Raw genomic sequence first — 23,364 nt, forward strand, 5'->3', positions numbered from 1 at the left:
GTGGCTCCCAGAACTGAAGGGCAAGAGCTACGAGGAGAGGTTAGAAGCATTAAATATGCCAAAACTAGAAGACAGAAGAAAAAGAGGTGATATGATCACTACATACAAAATAGTAACAGGAATTGATAAAATCGACAGGGAAGACTTCCCGAGACCTGGAATTTCAAGAACAAGAGGTCATAGATTTAAACTAGCTAAACACAGATGCCGAAGAAATATAAGAAAATTCACCTTCGCAAATAGAGTGGTAGACGGTTGGAACAAGTTAAGTGAGAAGGTGGTGGAGGCCAAGACCGTCAGTAGTTTCAAAGCGTTATATGACAAAGAGTGCTGGGAAGACGGGACACCACGAGCGTAGCTCTCATATTGTAACTACACTTAGGTAATTACACACACACACACACACAAAATGGAAATTATTTATTAATTAATAATCAACTCCGGAACACATGACAATATCAAAATACTAAAGCCACTCCTAATATTTCATTTTCTTTCATAAACATTTTTATTGAATAGTGTAAATGTTTCTAGTCTTCAGAATATCTTATTGAGAAACTGTTAACAGTGCCATCAAGACAAGATTAGTTTACCAGAATGTAAATAGTAACATACCGAGAAATCGGCAGATACATCTAGCTGTGGAGATAAAGACAGCAAGATGGGAGAGGAGGGTCGGGGGAGCACACTAGTTTCCGACTTGCTGGTAAAATATCAATATTTGACAACACAGGAGCAGCAGACGACGCTGACAGGAGGTGGAGGTATTACTCTCTTCTCTCAAGTTTTTCTTCTACCCTCGGAGGACTGTGACAGCCGCGGGGGTGGAGGGCAGCAGTGTTGGTGTGTGTGTGTGTGTGAGGGCAGGGAGGGAGGAATTTGGTTGGTGCGTCTTTGTGTGTGTGTGTGTGACACAGCGTGACTTGTGGAATTATGTCACTCTTGTGTCAGACAATATAATAATTCCCGTTGTCGGGGACAGGAAGCCTATATATATGTGACTGGCACTGACTGTCATGCTCCCTCTATGACACACCTGGACTACACAAGCTCGCAGAAGGAAAGTAAAAGTTGTGTGAATTACAAACATAGTGAGAGAAACGTTTACCAGAATTTACCTGAGAGCCTCTATCTCTCAAGTGGCCTCGACGAGGACAGGAAGCTAGTGGCTTGTCAAAGATCCTCCCATATATCCTGATGAATTTATCGAGCTGGATTTTGAAATCCATCAGTATTTTAGCATTTTAGGGCTTCAGTGAGAAAGTGGGGAGTTTTTTTTATCGAGGGGTGTCAGTATGACCAAGTGCATGATGCAGGCTGTCAAAATGGGCCCAAAACTGGTATAAAGCACCTAGCATCAAGTGCTACAGCTGACAAGTTTCTCTCTTCAGTTATCTTTAGCTATTGATGAAACAGAAAAGCACTCCTCATTCTCACGTGTATTCTATATTAAATTGCTAAATTGTCATACCAGTTCTGACCCCAAGCACTTTCTAAAGGACTGCAGCTGAACTTTGAGATAAAACGCAAGAAGTATATACATCGAGTGTTCATGGAAAACCCTTGCACAGAGATTCCTAAATTGTCAGAGCAGTCTTGCAAATGTCATATAAGGTTTTATAGTGCATAATTTAACCAATTTAAAAGAAACAAAGAAGCACTGAAAGTAAGTGATATTCTGGTAACTAAATGATATATCAATCACTCTTCATAAAACGTTTCCATAGAGCTTTACCCTAAATAAACTGATGATATTTGCTGTTCCAACTTTCCTTATGATTTGTACAAGTTGTTGTGAGTAAAGTTTCTAAGTCTAATGTATTGTAATACCATTAAAATTTATTAAGTTGATTCACATGATGTAAACCCATTTGTAAGTTTTAAGATACACCAAAAATGCTGTCTAGTTTGTGGCTTTATAAAACATAGTATAATGCTGTACCATAAATGTAAATATTATAGCATATCCAATGTATATTTATTGTATGAATAATTACAGTATTATTATTTATTATATTTATTTATAAAGAAAAAATATGTACAGTACTGGCTGTATTACATTTATTGCTCATAGTATGGCATTGTTATCCTATTATTATTAAGGATTACTGTACGGGTACTTGATAAAACTTAGTTTGGAACACATAATAGTGCGATATGGTGGCATTTTGCAGGGGAAAAAATTCACCTGTCCAAGCTTTGGTGAAGCCAAGATTGCCATCAGGTAAGTGAGCAGTTCCCAAGGCGCAGTGGTAAAACACTTGCCTGGTGCTTCGAGAATGATTTGGCCTGGGTTCATATCCTGGCCGGAGAAGATTGACTAGACGCCAATCCTTAACAGTAGCCTCTTCACCCAGCAGTGAATGAGTACCTGGTTGTTATACAATTTGGCAGGTCGTATTCCAGGGAAAATTAGTATTAAGGACCTGCCCGAAATGCAATGCATGCTAGTGGCTTTACAAGAATGTAAGAGCTCTTGTATATAAAAAAAAAAAAAGTGGGACCAGACTGCTGTAGCTTCGAGGCCAATCTACCTATTAAGCTAGTTCCTTATTGCCTCGGGTCTGTGTGAGGTTTTCTTTACATTGCTTTATGCCTACGCAAGTTTAACATTGTGTTAGCCCTTGTGTGAGATAGTTTTGACATACTAAAAAGAGTTTACACTACTGCTGATGTAGACAAAAACTAAATTGGTTTGATGGGCTGTATGGGCCAAATTTTATTTTACTGGTGGGTATTGCATGTAAGGGAGGTAGGATGTGGGCAGAGAGGTGGTTTTCGGAGATACTGAAACATTTGGTGAAATGTGTGGCCTGTGGGGAAGGGTGTGGCCTTCATAGAAGAGGAGGGGTGTGGCACTAGGGGAGGGGGTGTGGCACTAGGGGAGGGGGTGTGGCATTAGGGGAGGGGTGTGGCACTAGGGGAGGGGGGTGGCACTAGGGGAGAGGGTGTGGCACAAGAGGAGGTGGTTTGGCATTAGGGGAGGAGGTGTGGCATTAGGGGAGGGGGCATGGCATTAGGGGAGGGGGCGTGGCACTAGGGGAGAGGGTGTGGCACAAGGGGAAAGAGGTTTGGCACTAGGGGAGGGGTTGTGGCACTAGGGGAGGGGTTGTGGCACTAGGGGAGGGGGTGTGGCACAAGGGAGGGGTGTGGTATGAGGGGAGGGGTGTGGCACATAGGGGAGGGGCTAACAAGGGGAGGGGGGTGTGGCACTAGGGGAGGGGGGTGCGGCACAAGGAGAGGGGGTGTGGCATGAGGGGAGGGGGAGGTGTGGCATGGAAAGAAGGGTGTGTGTGGTGTTAGTGTGGATTTTGTGGGTAATGTAAGGCATGTGGGGAGTACTGTGGGAGGAAATTATTAATAGGAGGGTCATATGGGTAATATGGGTCATATAGGTTTGAGGTGTGAATTGTGGGGAGGTGTTTGGCATATGAGAAGGAGCATTTAAAAGACAATAATGTGTGTGTATAACAGCTTGTTTTATAAAATACAGTAATGTACAGTACTGTATATTCTTATCACATAGCATGATGCTGTGTGATGATGCTGCATGTTAGTAAAGTAACTTAAGAAGATTGTAATGTATAACATCTTTATAAATCACATGGTACAATGTTTAACATCCATATTTTATTGAAAATGAAGCAACGTGATATTCAGTACCTGTACTTTATATGGCATTTCTGTTTTTGTTTTTCAGGTGACCTCCCAGACTGGCAGTGGAGCATGTAGGGTAGCTACAGTGTAGAGCAGTGTGGCACATGAGCCCACTTGGCATGGGAGAATGTGACAGCTAACTGCAAACTCTAGAATCTCAAGAGATAAGGCTGTGATAATAAAGGATCTGAAGATAATATAGAAATAGGAGATATAGTTAATCTTCACTTTTGTTGACAAACTTTTCACAGTACTGTAGTTGTATTAAAAAGTTCCTTAGAAAAAGGCATAATAGCTAGAAAACAGATTGCTCATACATTATTTATTTATTTATTTATTTATTACTGAAATCTATATCAGTGCTGCTCAAAATACACTTACAAATTATAAATATATATATATATATATAGAGAGAGAGAGAGAGCAGTTAATCAGAATTCCCATTAATAAGGTAGAGGATAGAGATTTTTAACTGCAATAGGCACTACCAATTATTAAGCATAAACTAACATCAATCTTCATCGTTGTCAAACAATATTTTAAGTAATTTTACTGTATGGTTGATTTGGGTACTTATATTTTAAATCATTAAGTCTACAAAGAGACATTTATAGCTCTCGACTAGTTAGGAAGCCAGAATTCTCCGTGGAAGAAAATTCCGCCCTCACCGTAGCCGCCACAGAGCAAAGATGGCGGCAGTTGAGGGTCAGGCCACCCAGCTGGATTTCCATCAAGCTATGGAAGATTTCAAAACCATGTTCCCAGATGTTGATGCTGATGTTATTGAGGTTAGCATATATTTTTACTCCTGTTGGTAAATATACATTGGAAAAAATATATTGTTTAGAAAGGCGGGGTCCAAGAGCTAATAGCTCAATTCTGCAGATACACATAGTAAATACATTGTTAAATGAAAATATCTCAAAGGCTGTTTACAATCAGACAATTTGTTCACAAATACTTTAATAGAATGTTACCTTTACGCAAGATGGGGGAGGTCTTTCAATGTATGTTGGGTAGAGTGAGAACAGAAACTTTGTGTTGTATCAGGTTTGCTGCTGAGAAGGGAAGTAGTGAACACATTAAGCATTGGAATTATGGATGCAGCCTTCATGTTAATATTTTATCCACTAAGTTGATTGCACAGTGCTAAGTGTAGCACTGTGCAGTCAAGTCAAAAAATTATTGGCTGGTTTGAAGAATACAGTATCCAACAATCATTGGCATGTTTAAAGAACCATAAAAACAAAATATAAATCATTATTAAATTTTGAGTAATTGTATCAGTTTACATAACCATTCAATGACCCAAACATCATAATATAACATACAAAAGAACAAAGGCAATAATGTTTTAATTACAGTATTATTTAATGTAGTTTCTAAGGTAAACTTTCAATAAGGCTCTTTGCTCATTGGTTTTTATTTACCAAAAGAGTTCTTCAATCTGCTAAATTTAAACAACCTTCAAAAGTACTGTATTGTGTTTTGCCAATGATTCCTTATGCTTGGATTTTTTTATTGTGGCACTTTATTAAAGGCTTTAGATACAGAGCACATTAAATGAAAACCCTAGTGTGTGGAAGTTGACTGATATCTGATAAAAGGTGAGGAAAGTAAGGGAAGATATGTTTTATATAAAATCCTTGATGTGATTCCTGACGAAATTTTACTGTACTGTATATGGCAGCATGTTTGATAATTTCTTGCTTTGGAATTCTATTGAGGAGCTATTAAATATGCAATTGATTAATTACAATAGTAGCTTTGTTCTACACTATCATTAATTTTTAAGATTAGGATGACATCAGAAGGTTTTCAGCCCTGGTAGCAGCACTTGAAACAACTCAGTCCACCTCACCAAACCTTCGTACATTATTTCTGTGTAAGTAAACTGTGGGTATAGGGAAGGTCGGGAATGAAGGAGGGACCACTGGCAACCTTGTTAATGTGCTCAGAAAAGTCCATTTTATATGCTGTACAGTACTGCGCATTCTAATTAAAGCCTATTTTTCTGAGCCATCCCACAAGGTTTCTCGTTGAGAGAAGCCTAAACCTGGGAAGGAAACAAAAAATTATATTCGAGAGAATGGTGAGACAAATCTGGGTCATAGAACAGTGTCTGATTGGAGATTAATGCTAATGTCATTGCATGGTATGGGCCCTAATATAGCACTACTACTGTTCTTCAAAATCAGCCTTGGCTGACTGATTTTTTCCTTCCAATTGACAGCAAACGAGTCTATTCAGAAATGAGCTTCACATTTTGACATGAATCCTATTTTTTTAATACTCAGTGTCTCAAGTTATGTGAGTGAGCATTTCTATTTTTCAGTACATTACTGGTAATGGGTATGTTAGCTGTTAGCTCTGTATCTCTTTCTACTGTGGATCTTGGAAGCTTTGCTACCCCCCATTTAACTCTCCTCTGATGGGGTGGCCTTGACAGGTAAACCTTGAGGCTTCCCCTTTCTATGATTAACATATTCTTTTAGCCAGTTCTGCTCTTTTCTATTCTATAAGGACCTTCCTCTTCATCAGGCAGTGTTACGAGCTAACCAAGGAGCTGTTCATGAGACCATTGACCAGCTGTTGACAATGACTACAGACACTGAAGGTCAGAGTGAAGGTGTTGGCAATCAGCTAGTGCCACATGGAGGAAGTGGAGGGGGAGGTGCCAGCAGTGAACTGCCCACCATCATATGCCCTCTCTGCGACGCCACCTCACAAGTTATCACCAAGCTGTTCCTTCGCCACATCGTTCTCCACTGTTAGTCCCTAGCAATCTGACTGCATATATATGTTGTAAAAACATTGTGTATTTTTTTAAGCTTATTGAGGCAGATGACACATGAACTTCACTTTGACAGTTTTGACCAGTTAATTACGTACAGTACTCTGAATTGTAAACTCAAAATGATTTTTCATTTTCAGATTGAACAGTCATAAAAATTATCTTGTAAATTTATGCTTAGTTCATGCAACAAGTTCATAATGTTTGATTACTTGACTCACAGTGTTTACCAACATTCTGTATGTATGTATGTTAGTTTAATCCATGGGACAGTCAGAATACCATCAATAAAAAATCTTGTTTTCATGTCTTCTGTTTTAGTCCATGTTCAGGGGCCAAAAAAGTAAAGTTCCAGTGTTTCCAGATGCAAAGTTTCACATCTTCCATATTATATTTCCTCTAATATTCCCAATGACACACTATTCCAAATGACTCTACTCACATTTTCCTTCTGTGGTGCAGTGTTCATGCACTCCCTTAATCAGCTTCTAACTATCATGATGCTGGTTGCCTTCCAGTACTCTGTTGTACCTCATTTTTGTGCTGCAGCTTTGCAATTCTAATTGTCTTTTATCATCCACATATGTAAAAGCTACTGCAGAATATGTCTCCTGACACAGACTGTGACCCCACATTTATTTGGTTTTCTCTGTCCTCCCCATCAGCCCTTTCCTAATACCTTTTACTTCTTATTTATTGTTGATGCATGCTTTTCTAAAACTAGTTAACTTCATTAGCTTAAATTCAGTGACTTTTCTTATTTTCATGATCATATAGTACCTTGGACATTGTGTTATAATAATAACTTACTTTAAATGTGTAATAAAATGATATTAATTCAGAAATGGTTGCTGTGCTATCCTAGATGGAAAACTAGTAGATTTCTTGGAGGGGACTGTATGTGTGCATATTTGTTTGGTGGATAAAATTACTGACTGCCTTTGGGGGTATATTAATACAGTAATTCATTTTGTCAGGGACAAGAATTCTGTGTATTTATAAACTTTAGACTTACTGTATATTGAAGTCCCACAAGGTTGAACTACTGACCCTCCCAGGATGCACCCACAACAGTTGCCTAACTCTCGGGTACCTATTTACTGCTAGGTTAACAGATGCATTTGATGAAAGGAAAAGTGTCCAACCATTTCTGTCAGGCCTGTGAATTGAACTCAGGACCCCCAATTGTAAGGCGAGAATGAAACCAACTTTACTTCGAGACATTAATACTGCACTGTACTGTCGTAAAAATGTTGCTGGGTCACACTGAGAATGAGGAAAACCATGTTAGAAAACCATTTTGAGAAATATCTTCAGAAAGGAAAAACATGAATGTATGTGCATTGACTCGAGTTGAAGATGATATTCTATAGGGAAAGTTGGAAGCTGGGGACTTTATAATAGCCCCAGAGTTATACTAACTCAAGAGTTAGTATAAATGGAGTTAAGTTAGTGGGAAAATAATGTAAGTGGAGTGCCTCAAGGCTCTGTCCTGGGCCCTCTGTTATTCATAATGTACCGTATATACTGTAAATAATTTAGATTCTGGTTTTAGCAGCAATGTTTACAAATTTACTGATACAAAAATTGGAAGAGAAATAAACACGGAAAAGGCACGCTATCACTTTATGACGATCTAAAATAGGGTTTTGAAATGCTCAAAGATTGGCAGATGCAGTTTAATGCTGACAATTGTAAGGTTTTGAGGTTAGGTAATGATGATGGAGTTAGAAGATACTGTACGAGCTAGATGGTGTTGAGATTGCAAAGTCAGAATGCGAAAGGGATCTTGGAGTTATGGTTGGTAAGAATTTAAAACTAAAAAATCAATGCATAGATGTTTGTAATAAGGCAAATAGGACACTGAGATTTATTTCTCGAAGTGTTAGTAATAAAACACTTGGTGTTATTCTTAAGCTATAGCTTGCTCTTCTTAGGTCCAATTTAGATTATGCAGTTCAGTTTTGGTCGCCATACAATAGAATGGAAATAAATTCACTAAAACGTTGGATGACGAAGTTAACCCGCAAATTAGAAACCTGTCATATGAAGAAAGAGTGACAGCTTAATTTACATTTCTAGAAAGTGAAGAATTAGGGGTAACATGATAGAGGTGTACAAGTGGATGAATGAGCATAACAAAGGGGGATATTAATAAGGAATTAAAAGTACAGCATCACCACAAAATAGAACACAAAACAATGGATATAAATTGGATGAATTTAGATTTAGGAAAGACCTGGGGGTAAATACTGTTCGGTAACAGGGTTGTTGATTTGTGGAACCAGTTACTGCGTAACATAATAGAAGTAGGATCCCTTGATTGTTTCAAGCATAGGTTAAACATATATATATGAATGAGTATGGGTGGATAGAAATAGGAGCTGCCTTGTATGGGCCAGTGGGCCTTCTGCAGTTACCTTCATTCTTGTGTTCTAATAGGCATTGTAACAATTTGTTAATGACAGTGCAGCATAACGACTGGGGCACCAAGTGCTGGGGGGTACAGATGTCTAACAACATCAAAGGCTGGGGATGCTGCCTGCTGGAGGATGTGCCAGTGTTTTGAGATACTGAGATCTGGGGATATAATTGGCTGTGGTCAGTCACTGTTTGTGGTTGATGTACACAGATGGCATGGACCCCAACACCTAGGCATAGCAATAGCTGGAGCTCTGGAGGTGTCAGTTAGTGCATACCAACTTGCTGCTCTCTCGGCTTTGTTTTGCAAATATGTTTTGGGCTGATATTAGGGTGCAGGGGTTTTGGAGGTCAAGCAGGGTTCTGGCAGCTTGGAATCTTGTTAATGTGCCTGGGCCCTAGTGGCCTTGTGTGGCTCTGGGTTCTCTCTCTCGTCTGGCTGTGTCTTCTTCATGATTCCTGCAGTGCTCCTTCCTCCCTGGTAAGTGCCCATTTGTTTCCCTTCTCTGTGGGTGGTTAGCTTCAGGGAACTACAAGGGGCTCTTCCCCAGAAAACCAGTATTGAATGTAATGAAATGCCAATTTCTGGGCAAGCCCCTGGTGGCTTCCTGACACCCTCCCTCCCTTTAGGTCGTAGAAAAGTTGGTTACATCTACAATAGAACTGAGGGTGGCGTAGCCAGCTGACTACGAGCTGACTCCCTACCATCCCTCCCCAAACGAGTAGAGAAGATGGAAGCAAAAGAGCTTGCTCTAGCTTGGAGAAATTTTGATCATTTGTTTACATAGTTGGGGGAGTTCTTTTGACAGTTTTAGTGGCTGGAGTCTCAAGTGAAGCCAGGAGTGGTCTGTTTTGTCTCCCTGACTTTCTGTTAACTTCCTGGTAGTTACACATACACATAAATGTCAGTGCTCCCTGCACCTGTGTGAGAGAACCAGGTTCTGGTTCTGGTCTCTGGTACACTGACAAAACTCTGATGCAATCTTGTAGTGGTACACTATTAGTTAATAGTAGCATGAGGGAGCCTCTGGGGCTGACCCACAAATTGGCATTTCATTACATTCAATGCTTGTTTTTTCCTTTTCCTACTCCTTGCAGCTCCTGCTTTAAGATTTGGAAGCCATTTATTAGCATGTGTTTGCACCTTTTCTACCTCATTTGTGTGTTTTTTGAGACATGGACACTAACGCAACTGATGTCTGTCTGTCTGTCTGTCTGTCTGTCTGTCTGTCTGTCTGTCTGTCTGTCTGTCTGTCTGTCTGTCTGTGTCTGTCTGTCTGTCTGTCTGTCTGCCTGCCTGCCTGCCTGCCTGCCTGCCTGCCTGCCTGCCTGCCTGCCTGCCTGCCTTTCCCTCTCTTTCTCTTTCTCTCTTAGTGTATCTACACTATGCAGTAAAATATTAAGAGAATCATTAGGAAGGGAACCCCCTTTAAGAACCCCCATTAAACTGATCCCTAGGACAAACAAGAAACAAACTTGTCTACTAACAGGACAATGACATACTGTACTAGTATTACATAATACAGTAGGAAATTTCAGGGTCTTATTTTAAATTTCACTGAATTAAAATCCAATCCATATTCCAACTTCTCAATATAATAAATCATCCCTGGCTAGTTTGAAACCACTTCACACTACTTCAGTCAGATCCATATTCTTAGCAATTAACACACGACTGCCTTGTGTTCACCTCATGTTGGTTCTGAGGATTAGTGTTCCCGCAGTTCGGTCTCTGACCAAGCATCCTGGTTAGTGGTCTGGTCAAACAGGATACTAAATGCAGCTGCTCACAGTTTGATGTACGAGTCACAGCCCGGTTGATTTGGTATTGTTTGGAAGTGTGTATCAACCACTCTCTTTTCAACAACACGAGAAACCTACTAGTTTTGCCCCTTATGTTTAAAAGGAGAGTTGAAAAGTCTTGAGCTGCAAAGTTGATAGGCTTGTCTCCTAGTATACCATTTGCACCTCTGCTTTTCAAAAGGGCAATTTTGCACTTCCTGATATGCCTCCTGGTCTCAAAGAGTAATGTGTGTGTGTAAATTTGGTATCAGTCCCTCTAATATTTTTTAATGGTAATTATTGTGTAACTCTGTTGCTTGCCCTTTACAGAAGGCAGGCATTAAGGATTGTGAAATACTATTAAAAAAAAATTCTAATTTTTTTTAGTAAATTACAAACAAAAATAATGGCCAAAGTACACAGAGTAAAGGACGTGCATGCAAAGTGACGAGAGATTACAGTATGTTTGGAAATATACACAGTGGTGGAAGTGGTACACAAAGTGGGGGGGGGGAAGTGGTGAAAGTGGTACACAAAGTGGGGGGGAAGTGATGGAAGTGGTACACAAAGTGGGGGGGGAAGTGGTGGAAGTGGTACACAAAGTGGGGGGAAGTGATGGAAGTGGTACACAAAGTGGGGGGAAGTGGTGGAAGTGGTACACAAAGTGGGGGGAAGTGGTGGAAGTGGTACACAAAGTGGGGGGGGAAGTGGTGGAAGTGGTACACAAAGTGGGGGGGGAAGTGGTGGAAGTGGTGGAAGTGGTACATAAAGTGGTGGAAGTGGTACACAAAGTGGGGGGGGGAAGTGGTGGAAGTGGTACACAAAGTGGGGGGGGAAGTGGTGGACAAATGTCTACATAAATGTGTTTGAAGTGTGCAGAAAGAGTGCTGCAGTGTGTATACAGATCATTAGTATAATGAACACAAAAGAGGACAGGGGAGTCAAAGGAAGATGCCCATATATATTTTATGCTAAATGAAAGACTTATATGCAGATTTGCATATGCTTACATGCACAAATGCATGCAACATATTGTAAATACATGCACCCATCATGCTGCACACACATGCATGCACATACATGCCATCTCAAATACACACAAACACGTGTATTTATATGGAGAATACAGACCCCCATGATCATAACTCTGCTCCTATTACTACAAATGGATAATCTCCAAAACAAAAGACCCGTGTAATTTTGCCAAATTTTAGGATAGCTTTTAAGTATTGTACATGGAAGGAGAAATTTTAAGGAAATGAATAGCACTTATCTGACCTAAACAGGAATAAGGTGTTCAGGTACAGTGCTTGCTGGAGGTGTACCCGTATCAGTTAATAAAATCGTATCAGTACAGGTCAACTTACTGATACTGTGCTGAATTGGCACACCACTTGTGCATGCACCTAACACCATGCAAGAAAAACAAAGTTGCGCCAATAATGGTGTCAACAAAGCCAATTGACTTTTCCATGCAAAAAAACAATCTTTTACTCAAGATTTTCTATACACTCCCTTGGGAACTTGTTCCAATTAACAATAATTTATGAGTTATGGGTTCATAACTATTTTCAGAATAGCATTTCTGGCACATCTACTGACCTGAACTCAAAACTCCATTGAACAATAAAAAAAAGAAGCCCAGAAACAGTAAACTTTTAAAATAAAACCATCTAGAAGAAATGACTTTATCTGTGTTATATAGATATCTGGATATTCAGAAGAACGAAGAACACTGTACACAATCTTCGTCACACACCAGGTCTAGAAAGTGCAACAATGGCATGCAATCAACCTAGTAAAGCACGAAAAAAAGACCAAGAATGTTAATAGGTTTGCAAAAAGGAAGGTGTCTGAATAAAGCTATAAAGAGAGGTTCAAGAAACACAATCAAAAAAACTTTAAAGGAGAGAAGGATCAGAGGAGGACATGATTCCTATATACAAAATACTGAGAGGAATAGACAAGATGAACAGAATCAGCCTTTCCAAATGGAAGATTATAATACAAGAGGACACGAGCAGAAGTTAGAAATAAAAGAAAATACAGCACTCCTATGCACTGTGGATCGTCAACAAGTAGAATGCACTGAAAGAAGTCATGGGTGCCACTCCATCCATGACTTAATGAGTAAATATGACATCAAGGGATTTAAAAGGTGCAGGTTCCAAAGTCTAGAAGACATGGCCCCAACAGCCAGATCTCACTTCCAATTCCAATTACTCTTACTCTCTTGGTCAACTGTTGTGCATTTGTGAAAAATGTTGCAGATACTGTAATACAAAAAAATATACCATGCTATAACACATTTTCAAAATTTAGCAATTTTTATTATTTTGTTTAATGTAGATTTTTCAGTGCTCCACTGTGTTCCTTTACTAACAAAGTGGGCAATGGAACAAGCTCCAGAAGAAGGTTATCTGTGCAAAACCACATCAAGTTTCCCAAATATTTACAATAATACATGTCATCGTATACCATGAACATAGCTCTCTTCTTGTACCTATAACAAATTAATTAATAACAGGTAAGCTCATGCACACACATTTTGATTTCTTTAGATAATTTTCTTCAGATACTTTAATATATACTAAACATATCTTACCAACAGAGCAACTTAAAAGTAAGATACTTTCAACATCTATATTACTGAACATATGTAAAGTAAACTGTAAGTGAGACATTGATATATATTACAGTATACCAGGGGTGGGGGAACCTTTCATCACATGAAAACTACATTTTATTTAGGTAAGATTTCATAAGACCTCACATTGCGTTATGCGCTGTATACATTCAAACATGTCACAAACTTACAGATCAAGTTTCATTAATTAAAATTGCTTCCGAAGGCCGCACAGTGTACCAAAAAGATTCACATGCAACCTTTAGGCCACAAGTTCCCCACCCCTGCAGTATACAAACCAAACAAATAAATCAAGAATTTAGCTTTCCAAAACTAAGATTTTCTTTTGCTAGGCCTAAACATTTAATTTTTAATATTAATTTTTTTTTAATTTTAGTAAAATATTTACAGAATTGAAAGCTTTAAATGGCATACAACATGCAAGTCAAACAATGTACTTGTTTTCCAAGACAATAAGTGGCACAAATTTAAAGCCCAACATCCTTTTCAACTAATTAATATCCAGCATTATACACATTGGGGCGCCGGTGGCTGTGTGGATAGCATGCTGGACACGTAATCCTGTGGCCCGGGTTCGATTCCCAGCGCCGGTGAGAAACAATGGGCAGAGTTTCTTTCACCCCGATGCCCCTGTTACATAGCAATAAATAGGTACCTGGGAGTTAGACAGCTGTTACGGGCTGCTTCCTGGATATATGTAGTAGAATAGTAGTTAGAAATAGTTGATTGATTGACAGTTGAGAGGCAGGCGGAAAGAGCAGAGCTCAACCCCCGCAAGGTATATACATTAACTACAATATTACTTAACCACATCTTTCATGCACAGGAAATGCTTACCTCTTCCTTCTTCCTCTCAATTTCTTCATTTTTCCCATCCAGGAGGGATCGCAACTCCTTCACCAAATCTTTCCACTTATATGCCTCAGACTTCTCAGATTTCAGACTGTCACGCATTCGTGATAGCTCATTCGTTAGATGTTCCAGCTGAAATTGTTTCATAATATTACCCAACTTACTTGTCTAGATTCTTAAAACCACAGTTGAGGACTCAAAGTTAGAGCTTAACAAGAGCCAGAATTATTGCTAAATATTTTGCTAACATATAAAACAATTTAAAGATAATAAACATTATATTGAGACTTGTCAAGCTTACCCCAGCTAATGTACTTAACACTAACCTTAGAAGCGAGCTCCTGATTTTCTTGAAGCAGGCCTGTGATCTCAAGAGAGGCAGACGTCTTCCTTTGAGGGTTCATGTTCGATCTCTCGGCTTCTAGCTCTGAAACAAGCCCATGAATCCGTTTTTCTGCCTCCTGCAGTGATCTGAAATTATAGATATCCATAAATTCTCTCTGATGACAAAGAAGACAACTTTGAACAAATTATATGGATTTAATAGTAAATAATGAATGACTTTAAACACTGACTACTGTACTTTTAAGGCAGCTAGAAGGCATTTTGTTTGTAACAGATGCCTAACTTACTGATATATACATCAATCTGACACCTGAAAAATCATCCAAACAGCAGACTTTGTTTAAAAATACTCATCAGCAATACCAGATCAGAAAAACTCTTACTTTTCGCTTCTTCCAATTTAGATATCCTTACCTGTTAAGCCTTCGGATAATACTGTCATGTCGACTATTCTGACTGGCTGTGAGTTCCACAAACTTCTTTTCCTCCGCACTCACTTTTTCTTCCCATTCCTCCCTCTCTTTCAAATACCTTGTTTTGGTAAGTGCAGAAGGTGGAGGTGCACAAGGTAGTAGGTCAGGTGGTGGTGGAAGAGGTGATGATGCAGGTGGTGGTGGTGCAGGATAAAGGTGGATGCAGAAGGAATTACGTTAGTCATTCATGGCATGCAAACAAGGACATTCATGTACTTAATATACTGTACTACACATCTATCTACAACCCATTCATTATTCCCTCAGAATCAGAGATGCTTTATAAACTGTACAATAATCAGTCAGGTCACTAAAGAAGGAATATTAGTACTGGTCCTGAGGAGAACAAAGTGCTCCTCAATCTTCCAGGAAAAACTCAGCTTTTCATTCAAACTAAATGTTTCTAATGGACAATTAGTTTGGTCACAAAATAATGAATATTATGTATGATCACTGAATAATGGACAATTAGTTAGGTCACAAAAAACCAGCGTTGAATGTAATGAAACCCCGTTTTCTGGGCGAGTCCTGGAGGCTCCCCGGAGCTATCCAGGCTGATATGGATATATTAAACTTTGGCATCAGTCATGTTAATGGAGGTTAATGGAGTTCTTAGGCCTACTGGGGACCACAATCCAGAACCTGGCCCTCACAGAAAGGCACAAGAAGTAATAGCTTATAAAAAACCCCGTATGGTTGGAAGCATTTTATGTCTGCCATCAACCGGGTCTGGCACCCAGAAAGGTAAGTACTCCAAAACAAACCCCTATTCTGGTTAAGAAATTACTACTGAAAGATGAATTAGTGGACAGAACTCAACAAAAGAAAACGAGCAAACAAGCAAAATGTCACCATGTCTACACGCTGCTGTCTGCGCAGCTCCCCACTTCCAGGGAGGGGAAAGGGGGAACCCCAGACCTCCCGCCAGCTATCCACCCATCAGTTATAAGACTGGATGTCAAAATATGCGAAAAACCACCGACCGGAGGGAGGGTGGGATGGCGGGAAGCCTCCGGGTCTCACCCAGAAAATGGCGTTTCATTACATTCAATGCTGCTTTTTTGGGGAGCCCCGCCGGCTCCCCGGAGTGACTTACCCATAGAAATAAGAGGGATTTATCCAGGAGGCGCTTGGCCCTCGCTCCTTAACACCAGGTCGAGACAACTGGCTGCAACCGCCGACCCAATGCAACACAGGACCGACTAGGCCCAGGAACATTGACAAGGTAGTGAGCTGCTAAGACCCTGTTCGACCTCCAAAAATCCCATGCCCGAATGACAGCCCAAGACATGTTACCAAAGACGGCAGCAAGCGCAGCAATTTACGAACGTCGTGGGTATTGGGGATAGACTGCAGTCTGGCTGGACCTAATAACCCTGCGGACGACCTGGGAGACCTGAACCCTGGAACAGGGAAGAAGGGAAACCGGATCAACCCAACGTGTCCCCAGACACAGAAGCTGTGGCATGCAAATAACGGCAGAACGCCACAACGGGACACAACACATGATGCACCCCCAGCCGAACCAACCAAGCATCAACAACCCAAGGATCCCTCCGGAAAGAACAAGTTTCATTCTTCGCCAGAAAAGAAAGAGACAACTGCAATCAAACAAACTTACCACCAGGACCAAACGAGCAGAAACCCCTGCGCTGCAGGAGAGCATCAAGCTCCCCAACCCGACCCCAAGAGGCCACTGCCAACAGGAAAAGAGCATTAGAGAAACAATCCTGAACCAATGGGGCCACTATAAACCGAGGGAGAGAGAGAAAAGAGAGCACCCGATCCAAAGATCAAGACAGCTCCGGTGGCGCATGAGCAGGCCAGAGATGAAACAACAACCGAGACAGCTTGTGAAATGGCACTGAAGTAACATCAACCCTCAAAAGCAAGCTGCAGTGGCTCCACCAGCGCCACACGATAAGAGGCAACAGTATTCGGCATAAGATGACAGTCCTGAAACAACCACGAGAGAAAGGACAACACCACTGCATCAGAAACCAAAGTAAACCTACAAAGGGACAAGAAAAAGTGGAAGGACCGCCAAGAAACTTCATACTGCCGCCAAGAGGAAGCACGCAGGTGGGACACCATCAAAGAAGCCACCTGATCACCATATAAATGGTGACAGACTCGAGTCAAAAAGACCAGACACGAAGACTCGAGGAGAAGATCAAACCAGCCATGTAATGGACCAGGCCGATCTCCTGAAAGAGGAGCTGTGGAAAAACCTCCGGTTTCAAACTCCGAGCAAGCAGCGCCTGAAACCAAGGCTGGGCCAGCCAACAGGCCAAGAGGACTACTCATCTCTGGTAAGTCTTCAAGCAAGCCAGGACCTGGAGTAACAGTCTAACTGGGGGAAAGAGGTAAAGGTAACTCCACCTCGAACAGTCTTGCCGAAAGGCATCAACCCTGTTGGCCTCGCAGTCGGGAAAGGGCACCACATAATACGGGAGATGCCTCGACCACACTGACGCGAAGAGGTCCACCTCCAGGAGCCCGTACGTCCGGCAGAGCCAACTGAATGAGTCGGCATCTACCGTCTATTCCGTGGACAGGGGAATGAACCGAGATGGGTCGTCCACCAGGGCGTTGGACACCCTCCGAACGTGAATGGCCAGGAGAGCCAAACCCCGAGAGCTCAGCAGACGAGTCACCTTAAGCGACCAGCCCCAAAGAGCCAAGGACCACATTGAACCCCCCTCGGTTCAGGCAATGAACTATCAGGGAGCAGTCTGAATGGAGCCTGATTGTCGATCCGCGAGCAACCCAAACCCTCCAGAGAATTCACACCACCGCGAATTCCTGCAGCGTGCTGTGGGCTCAACGGAAAGACAAACCCCACCACCCCTGGCCAGCCTGGTGAGCAATGGTCACAAAGCCATAGCCAAGAGACGACAAGTCCACGAACACATCGAGCGAGGGGCTTGGGTAGGCGCCAAGCACTGAACTCCAAAAAACCCGAAGACGAAGCCAGTGACGCAGCAGCTGACTCAAGGTCCCCCAGAGGCCAAACCCAGCAATCGCAAGAGAGGTGGATGGGACGTCCACGAAGGAATCTTAACAGCTGACAAAGCCTAACCCGCCCCTGCAGGTAGACCATCACTGCAAAGTTCAGGCTACAGCAAAAACCCTCAAGCAACCTCTAAGTGACCCAGGAGCCTTCCAGAAACAAGCAAAGGTGGGAGCACAGCCAAAGCAGAGACTCCTGAGGGAGAGCCAAGAAAACGGTCCTAACCACTGGTTAGACCCCGTCGCCACAGTTGGAGAAACCGAATCGAATGCCTCCGTCACCCCCCCCCCCCCTCCCGGAAGGGGCAACCCCCGAAACTGCCTGAGTCTCAGAACCATGTAAACCCTGCCCTAACCCCAAAGCCCTCAGATGCTTTGGAGTTGGAAGCAGGAGGATAGGGGGGAGGGGGGCAGAATGAACCAAAGCAGGGAAAGAACGAGTGGGTGCAGACTGAATCAAGGCCGAAGCGACCAACACCACCAAGTTTGGGTCCCTATAAACAAAATGGAGCAGCCTCGGGGCTTCCGGGGTAGCAATCACCTGAGCGCGTTGCAGCAACCTAAATCTAGAATGCAACGCCTGAGCCACCTGCTCCCGGATACTCATCAGTGGACTAGGTGAACTGAGTCACAAACAATCAGCAAAACTCGTAGGACTCTGGGTCAAAGGTGTCACTGACCCAACAGGCAGCATGACAGAGGCAAAAATCGTGAAAGTCACCCTGAGACAAAGGGACAGAGCAGCCCTCAAACTCACTCAAGGCGAGAGGACACCCAGGACCATTGGACCCCTTGCGCCCCCATGGGGTTTCCAGGATCCTTGAACTGATATCGCTAAGGGTAAGCCCAGACAGGCTACTGTGAACTGGTGCCCAAATCTACCAATCAAACTGCTAAAAGCTAAACCCCGGGTCATGTCCACTCATGGGGCCCTAGCAGGGGGTACCACCCAGAAACATATATATAAACCTAAGTTATAGGTAGGGGGCAACAAACCAAAGGCAGACATCCCTCTACCAGGCAGGAAAACAAAAACAAAACAGAAAAAATCCGCAAGAGGACAACATACCCAGGCAAAACAGAGCCAACCGCTATAATAGGTGAAAACTAACTGTGTAGAACACCGTGCCCCTACCAGTGCAAACTACCCTTTATCCTAAGGTAAACAAGGGAGGAGGAAACCCCCCCCCCAGCACACTCAGGGCGGTCAATTACCAAGCAGCAAAAGACCAACAGAGGTAGACCCCAAGGTGCCCTGTGGAAGATAACCCCAAGCACCAAGGGCGGTACTTACAGGGCACTTGGGGAAGGGAACAGCACAGCACAGCACTGAGAACAAGCAGCAGGTGCTGGAGTCACATGACCAAGCTTCAAACACATTAGCCAAGAAATGGGGGTGTGGGTAGCCGGTGTGAGAGGTCTGGGGCTCCCACTTTCCCCTACCATGGAGGGGAAAGCTGCGCAGGCGGCGGCACACACGTGGTGATGTCACGCTCATTTGCTGCTTTTTCTTTGGGGAGTTCTGTCCACTCGTTTGACTTTTAGTAGAAGTTTTAACCAGAATAGGGGTTTGTTTTGGGATGCTTACCTTTCTGGGTACCTGACCCAGTCAATGGCAGACATAGAATGCTCCAAATCACATGTGCATTTCTATAGGCCATTGCTCCTCGTGTCTCTGAGGGGGGCCAGGTTTTGGCTCGTGGTCCTCGTTAGGCCTAAGAACTCCATTCACACTGACTGATGCCAAAGTCTGATATATCCATATCAGCCTGGATAAGCTTCAGTGAGCAAAAGGGGCTCTCCCCCAGAAATTTAAACATACAGCGGGACCTCGGTTTTCGAATGCTCCAGTTTTCAAATTTATTGGTTCTCGAGCTCAATTTCTTCAAAAAATTTGACTCGGTACTCAACGTTTGCCTTGGTGCTCAAGTTTGTTGATACACCTATGGGCCAACCGAGATTGTAGTGTACAGTACTTCAGTTTACCAGTGTCTCCCACCAAGTGACGACCGTGCTTGAAGTCTTTGTAAAGAATTTCATTGCTTTTGTGCTTTTCTGTATTATAAACATAAAAGTTCTTATTATATATCATGCCAATTGTTACAAGAAAGTCAGTGGTAAAGTTCAACCTAAGAAAATAGTTGTGAGGATGACGAGAGAGGAAAAACAAGAGGTCATTCATAGCGAGACAATGTGACGTCTCACTACAGACAAGTCTTAAAATGTAGGAAAAAAACAAGTGTCTATAGACAGAACCAGATTCTAGAGGTATGCCTGCAAAACGTAAGAGAGAGTACCCCAGAAATGTCATCACTGCTGTTATAATGGAAGGGGACTTCCCTTCCAAACACTAACACCTCTCTCCTCCCCCCTTCCTCACTGTCTTCTATATGCCAATTAGAGTCCTCAATAAAGATAAGATATACTTGTACATACTGTAGTAAAAAATGTAAGTACAGTAGTATGTATAAAATGTATTTTTAAGTTAATGCCAGTATTTATAGTTAATATTTATAATAATTTATGGGGTGTGGAACGGATTAATTCCATTTACAGTACATTATTTCTTAGAGGAAAATTCATTTCAGTTTTCAAACCGTCTCTGAGAACAGATTAAATTAAACAACGGAGGTACCACTGCATTTGTTCAGCTTATTCAACTTGCTTGTAATACATACTAGCTACCACTTCCATTTTAACAGAGGTATTACACACCTGTTTTCCCCTCAAGTTTAATCTTGAGTTATATAACACTACCACAACACTGGAAATCAGAAGAGTTAGGGGAGACATGATTACTGCCTATAAAATTCTTAGAGGAATTGATATGGTAGATAGAGACAAATCATTTAGCATGAGTGATACATGAACAAGGGGATACAAGGAGAAACTTAATACCTAAATGAGCCACAGAGCCAACAGAAAGAAATCTTTCAGTGTCAGAAAAATTAACTAATGGAATGCATTAGGAAGTGATGTGGTGGAGGTTGACTCCATACACAGTTTCAAATGAAGATATGATAGAGCCCAGTAGACTCAGGAACCTGTACACCAGTTGATTGATAGTCGAGATGCATGACCAGAGCTGAAACTCAATGCCCACAAGCACAACTAAGCAAGTACAACTATGTGAGTGCAAGCTGGCATATGCAGCAGTTGTATGGTGCCCATATCTTAACTCTTAGATCATATATATATGATTATACATATATTTGTCAAATCATACATATATGATTTGACAAAAAATAATTTAACATAAGTTTTTAAAACTTGCACAAATACTTTCCAATTTTTTTTTTTGCATAATCAGCTAGGCAAATACTCCAACTTTGTCTAAACGATCACAGCGTAACTTGAAAAACAAGAGAATCAAAATTAATTTTAAAATTGAATATTGAGAACTTCATATTTTCAATTCAGAATAAAAAATATGAACCATCATTAATTGTTCATTTAATGTTGCTATTCTCTCAGAATAGCATATGACCTTCATTTTTATCAAATTAGAATATAGGTTTTCAGTATAGTTTACTGTAAAAAAAATCGTCTATAGGGCATTTGAAATATGCGGCAAATTTAGACCAAAAAAAAATTATAACTCCAAATTTATAAAGTTTATGAAAAATCCATTTTGATGGGATTGTAGAAATGACACCTGAGTACACAATATGTCAAAATAGTGAGAATCGGTTAATAACTGGAATTTTTAGAAGCCCCTCAATGTTGAAACTCTGGTTTCAGAGATAATTGAAGTCGAAGTTGTCAACAATGAATAAAGGTAGTTTTAATTTGTTAATTTAATTGTATGTTTTAATAAACATTGTTTGGCATTTGTACTCGAATATGTGAAAGTTGTAGGTCAATATGTGTTGAAATTAAGTCAAGAAAAAATAATCCCCAAAAAACACAAAATATAGGGACAATTATAATAATTATAATGACTCGGGGGATATATTTAGGGAATACTTTATATAAGTGAAAAAGGCCTAATATGGTCCCTAAACATTAAAACTACCTAAACAGACAAAGAAAATAGAGTTTGAAATCAGATAAAAATCTGACAAAAAAATTTAAAAGTCCCAAGTTTTGCGAGTTGTGACTGACTTACTTGTTGACCAATTTCATTCTATCTTCACATAGTTAGGAAAACATATGTATTCTCCAGGATGTAAAGGTTACAACAAGATCAGATAATAAACAAACGAGAATAACTAAATTCTTAAAAAAAAAAAAAAAAAAAAAAAAAAAAAAAAAAAAAAAAAAAAAAAAAAAATCCCCTAAAAATAAAATATTTTTGGGACATTGATGAAAGTAACATATATTAACATTGGACAATGTATTTATATGATATATAACAAAATAGATCATATTAACATAGTTATTCATTATTATTGGTGATATTATGTATTACTCAGCAATGATATAAAGGCACCAACTACATATCCACTTTGTGGACACTTCTTACTATCATTCTTCTTCTTCTTTGAACATAGGACAGGTGCTTGCATCTCTTTATTACTGCATAATTCTTCAGTTACAGTTATTAGGAGCTATTCTTTTTATCAATAAAACATTTTTATTTTTCAAAAATTCATCTAAAATTAATTTCTGAAAATATTTTGATGAAAGTTTCACGACACTGAAGCCAATAAGTTGGAGATTTGTTTAACATTTTTAAGTTATTTTTACATAATTCAAATATTTTTTGCTATTATGCCCCCTATATTTGCAGTAATATGCGTGGTCTAAGGGTTAAGAAGCACATCAACAAATTGAAAAAGGTGCAAAGACATGTCACTAAGTGGCTCCCAGAACTGAAGGACAAGAGCTACTAGGAGAGATTACAGGCATTAAATATGCCAAAACTAGAAGATAGAAGATAAAGAGGCAATATGATCACTATGTCCAAAAGTGACAGGAATTTATAAAATTGATAGAGAAGAATTCCTAAGATCTGGAACTTCAAGAACAAGAGGTCATTGATTTAAACTAACTAAACAAAGCTTCCGAAGAAATATTAGAAAATTCCCTATCACAGAGTGGTAGACGGTTGGAACAAGTTAGGTGAGAAGGTGGTGGAGGCCAAAACCATTAGTAATTTCAAAGCATTATATGACAAAGTGCTGGGAAGACATGACTCCACGTGCGTAGCTCTCGTCCTGTAACTACACTTAGGTGGTAACACATGCCATACTTTTTTTCCAAACATTAACTTCTAACCCCCATTTTCTATCCATACCTATCTACATTAACTACCTCCTACTGAAGTTCCTTTGTGAATTTGATATTCAGTATTTAATAAAAATATTTAAATTATTGTATATATTTCAAAATTTATATAAAATACAAATTATTGTACAAAATACAAAAATATTGTATAA

General features: G+C 40.6%; 1 protein-coding gene and 1 long non-coding RNA gene across 19 annotated transcripts in view; one reads left to right on the forward strand and one right to left on the reverse strand.

Moving 5' to 3' along the window:
- Positions 1 to 3,929: 3,929 nt before the first annotated feature.
- Positions 3,930 to 6,228, forward strand: LOC138352338 (uncharacterized). The gene is made up of 2 exons (XR_011222769.1): positions 3,930 to 4,445; positions 6,199 to 6,228. It is a non-coding gene; the product is annotated as an uncharacterized lncRNA (long non-coding RNA).
- Positions 6,229 to 14,102: 7,874 nt separating this feature from the next.
- The window catches only part of LOC138349637 (protein outspread-like), a 287,191-nt gene continuing 277,929 nt past the window's right edge, over positions 14,103 to 23,364 (reverse strand). For all 18 annotated transcript variants that reach the window (XM_069304611.1, XM_069304568.1, XM_069304532.1 and 15 more), the window contains 3 exons: positions 14,913 to 15,029; positions 14,480 to 14,624; positions 14,103 to 14,285 (listed from right to left, as the gene is read on the reverse strand). In XM_069304611.1, coding sequence (XP_069160712.1) covers positions 14,118 to 14,285; positions 14,480 to 14,624; positions 14,913 to 15,029 — 430 coding nt within the window. In that variant the 3' untranslated portion in view covers positions 14,103 to 14,117. The remainder of the gene's footprint in view (positions 14,286 to 14,479; positions 14,625 to 14,912; positions 15,030 to 23,364) is intronic.

This window comes from Procambarus clarkii, chromosome 1 (assembly GCF_040958095.1).
Source record: "Procambarus clarkii isolate CNS0578487 chromosome 1, FALCON_Pclarkii_2.0, whole genome shotgun sequence".
NCBI lineage: Eukaryota > Metazoa > Arthropoda > Malacostraca > Decapoda > Cambaridae > Procambarus > Procambarus clarkii.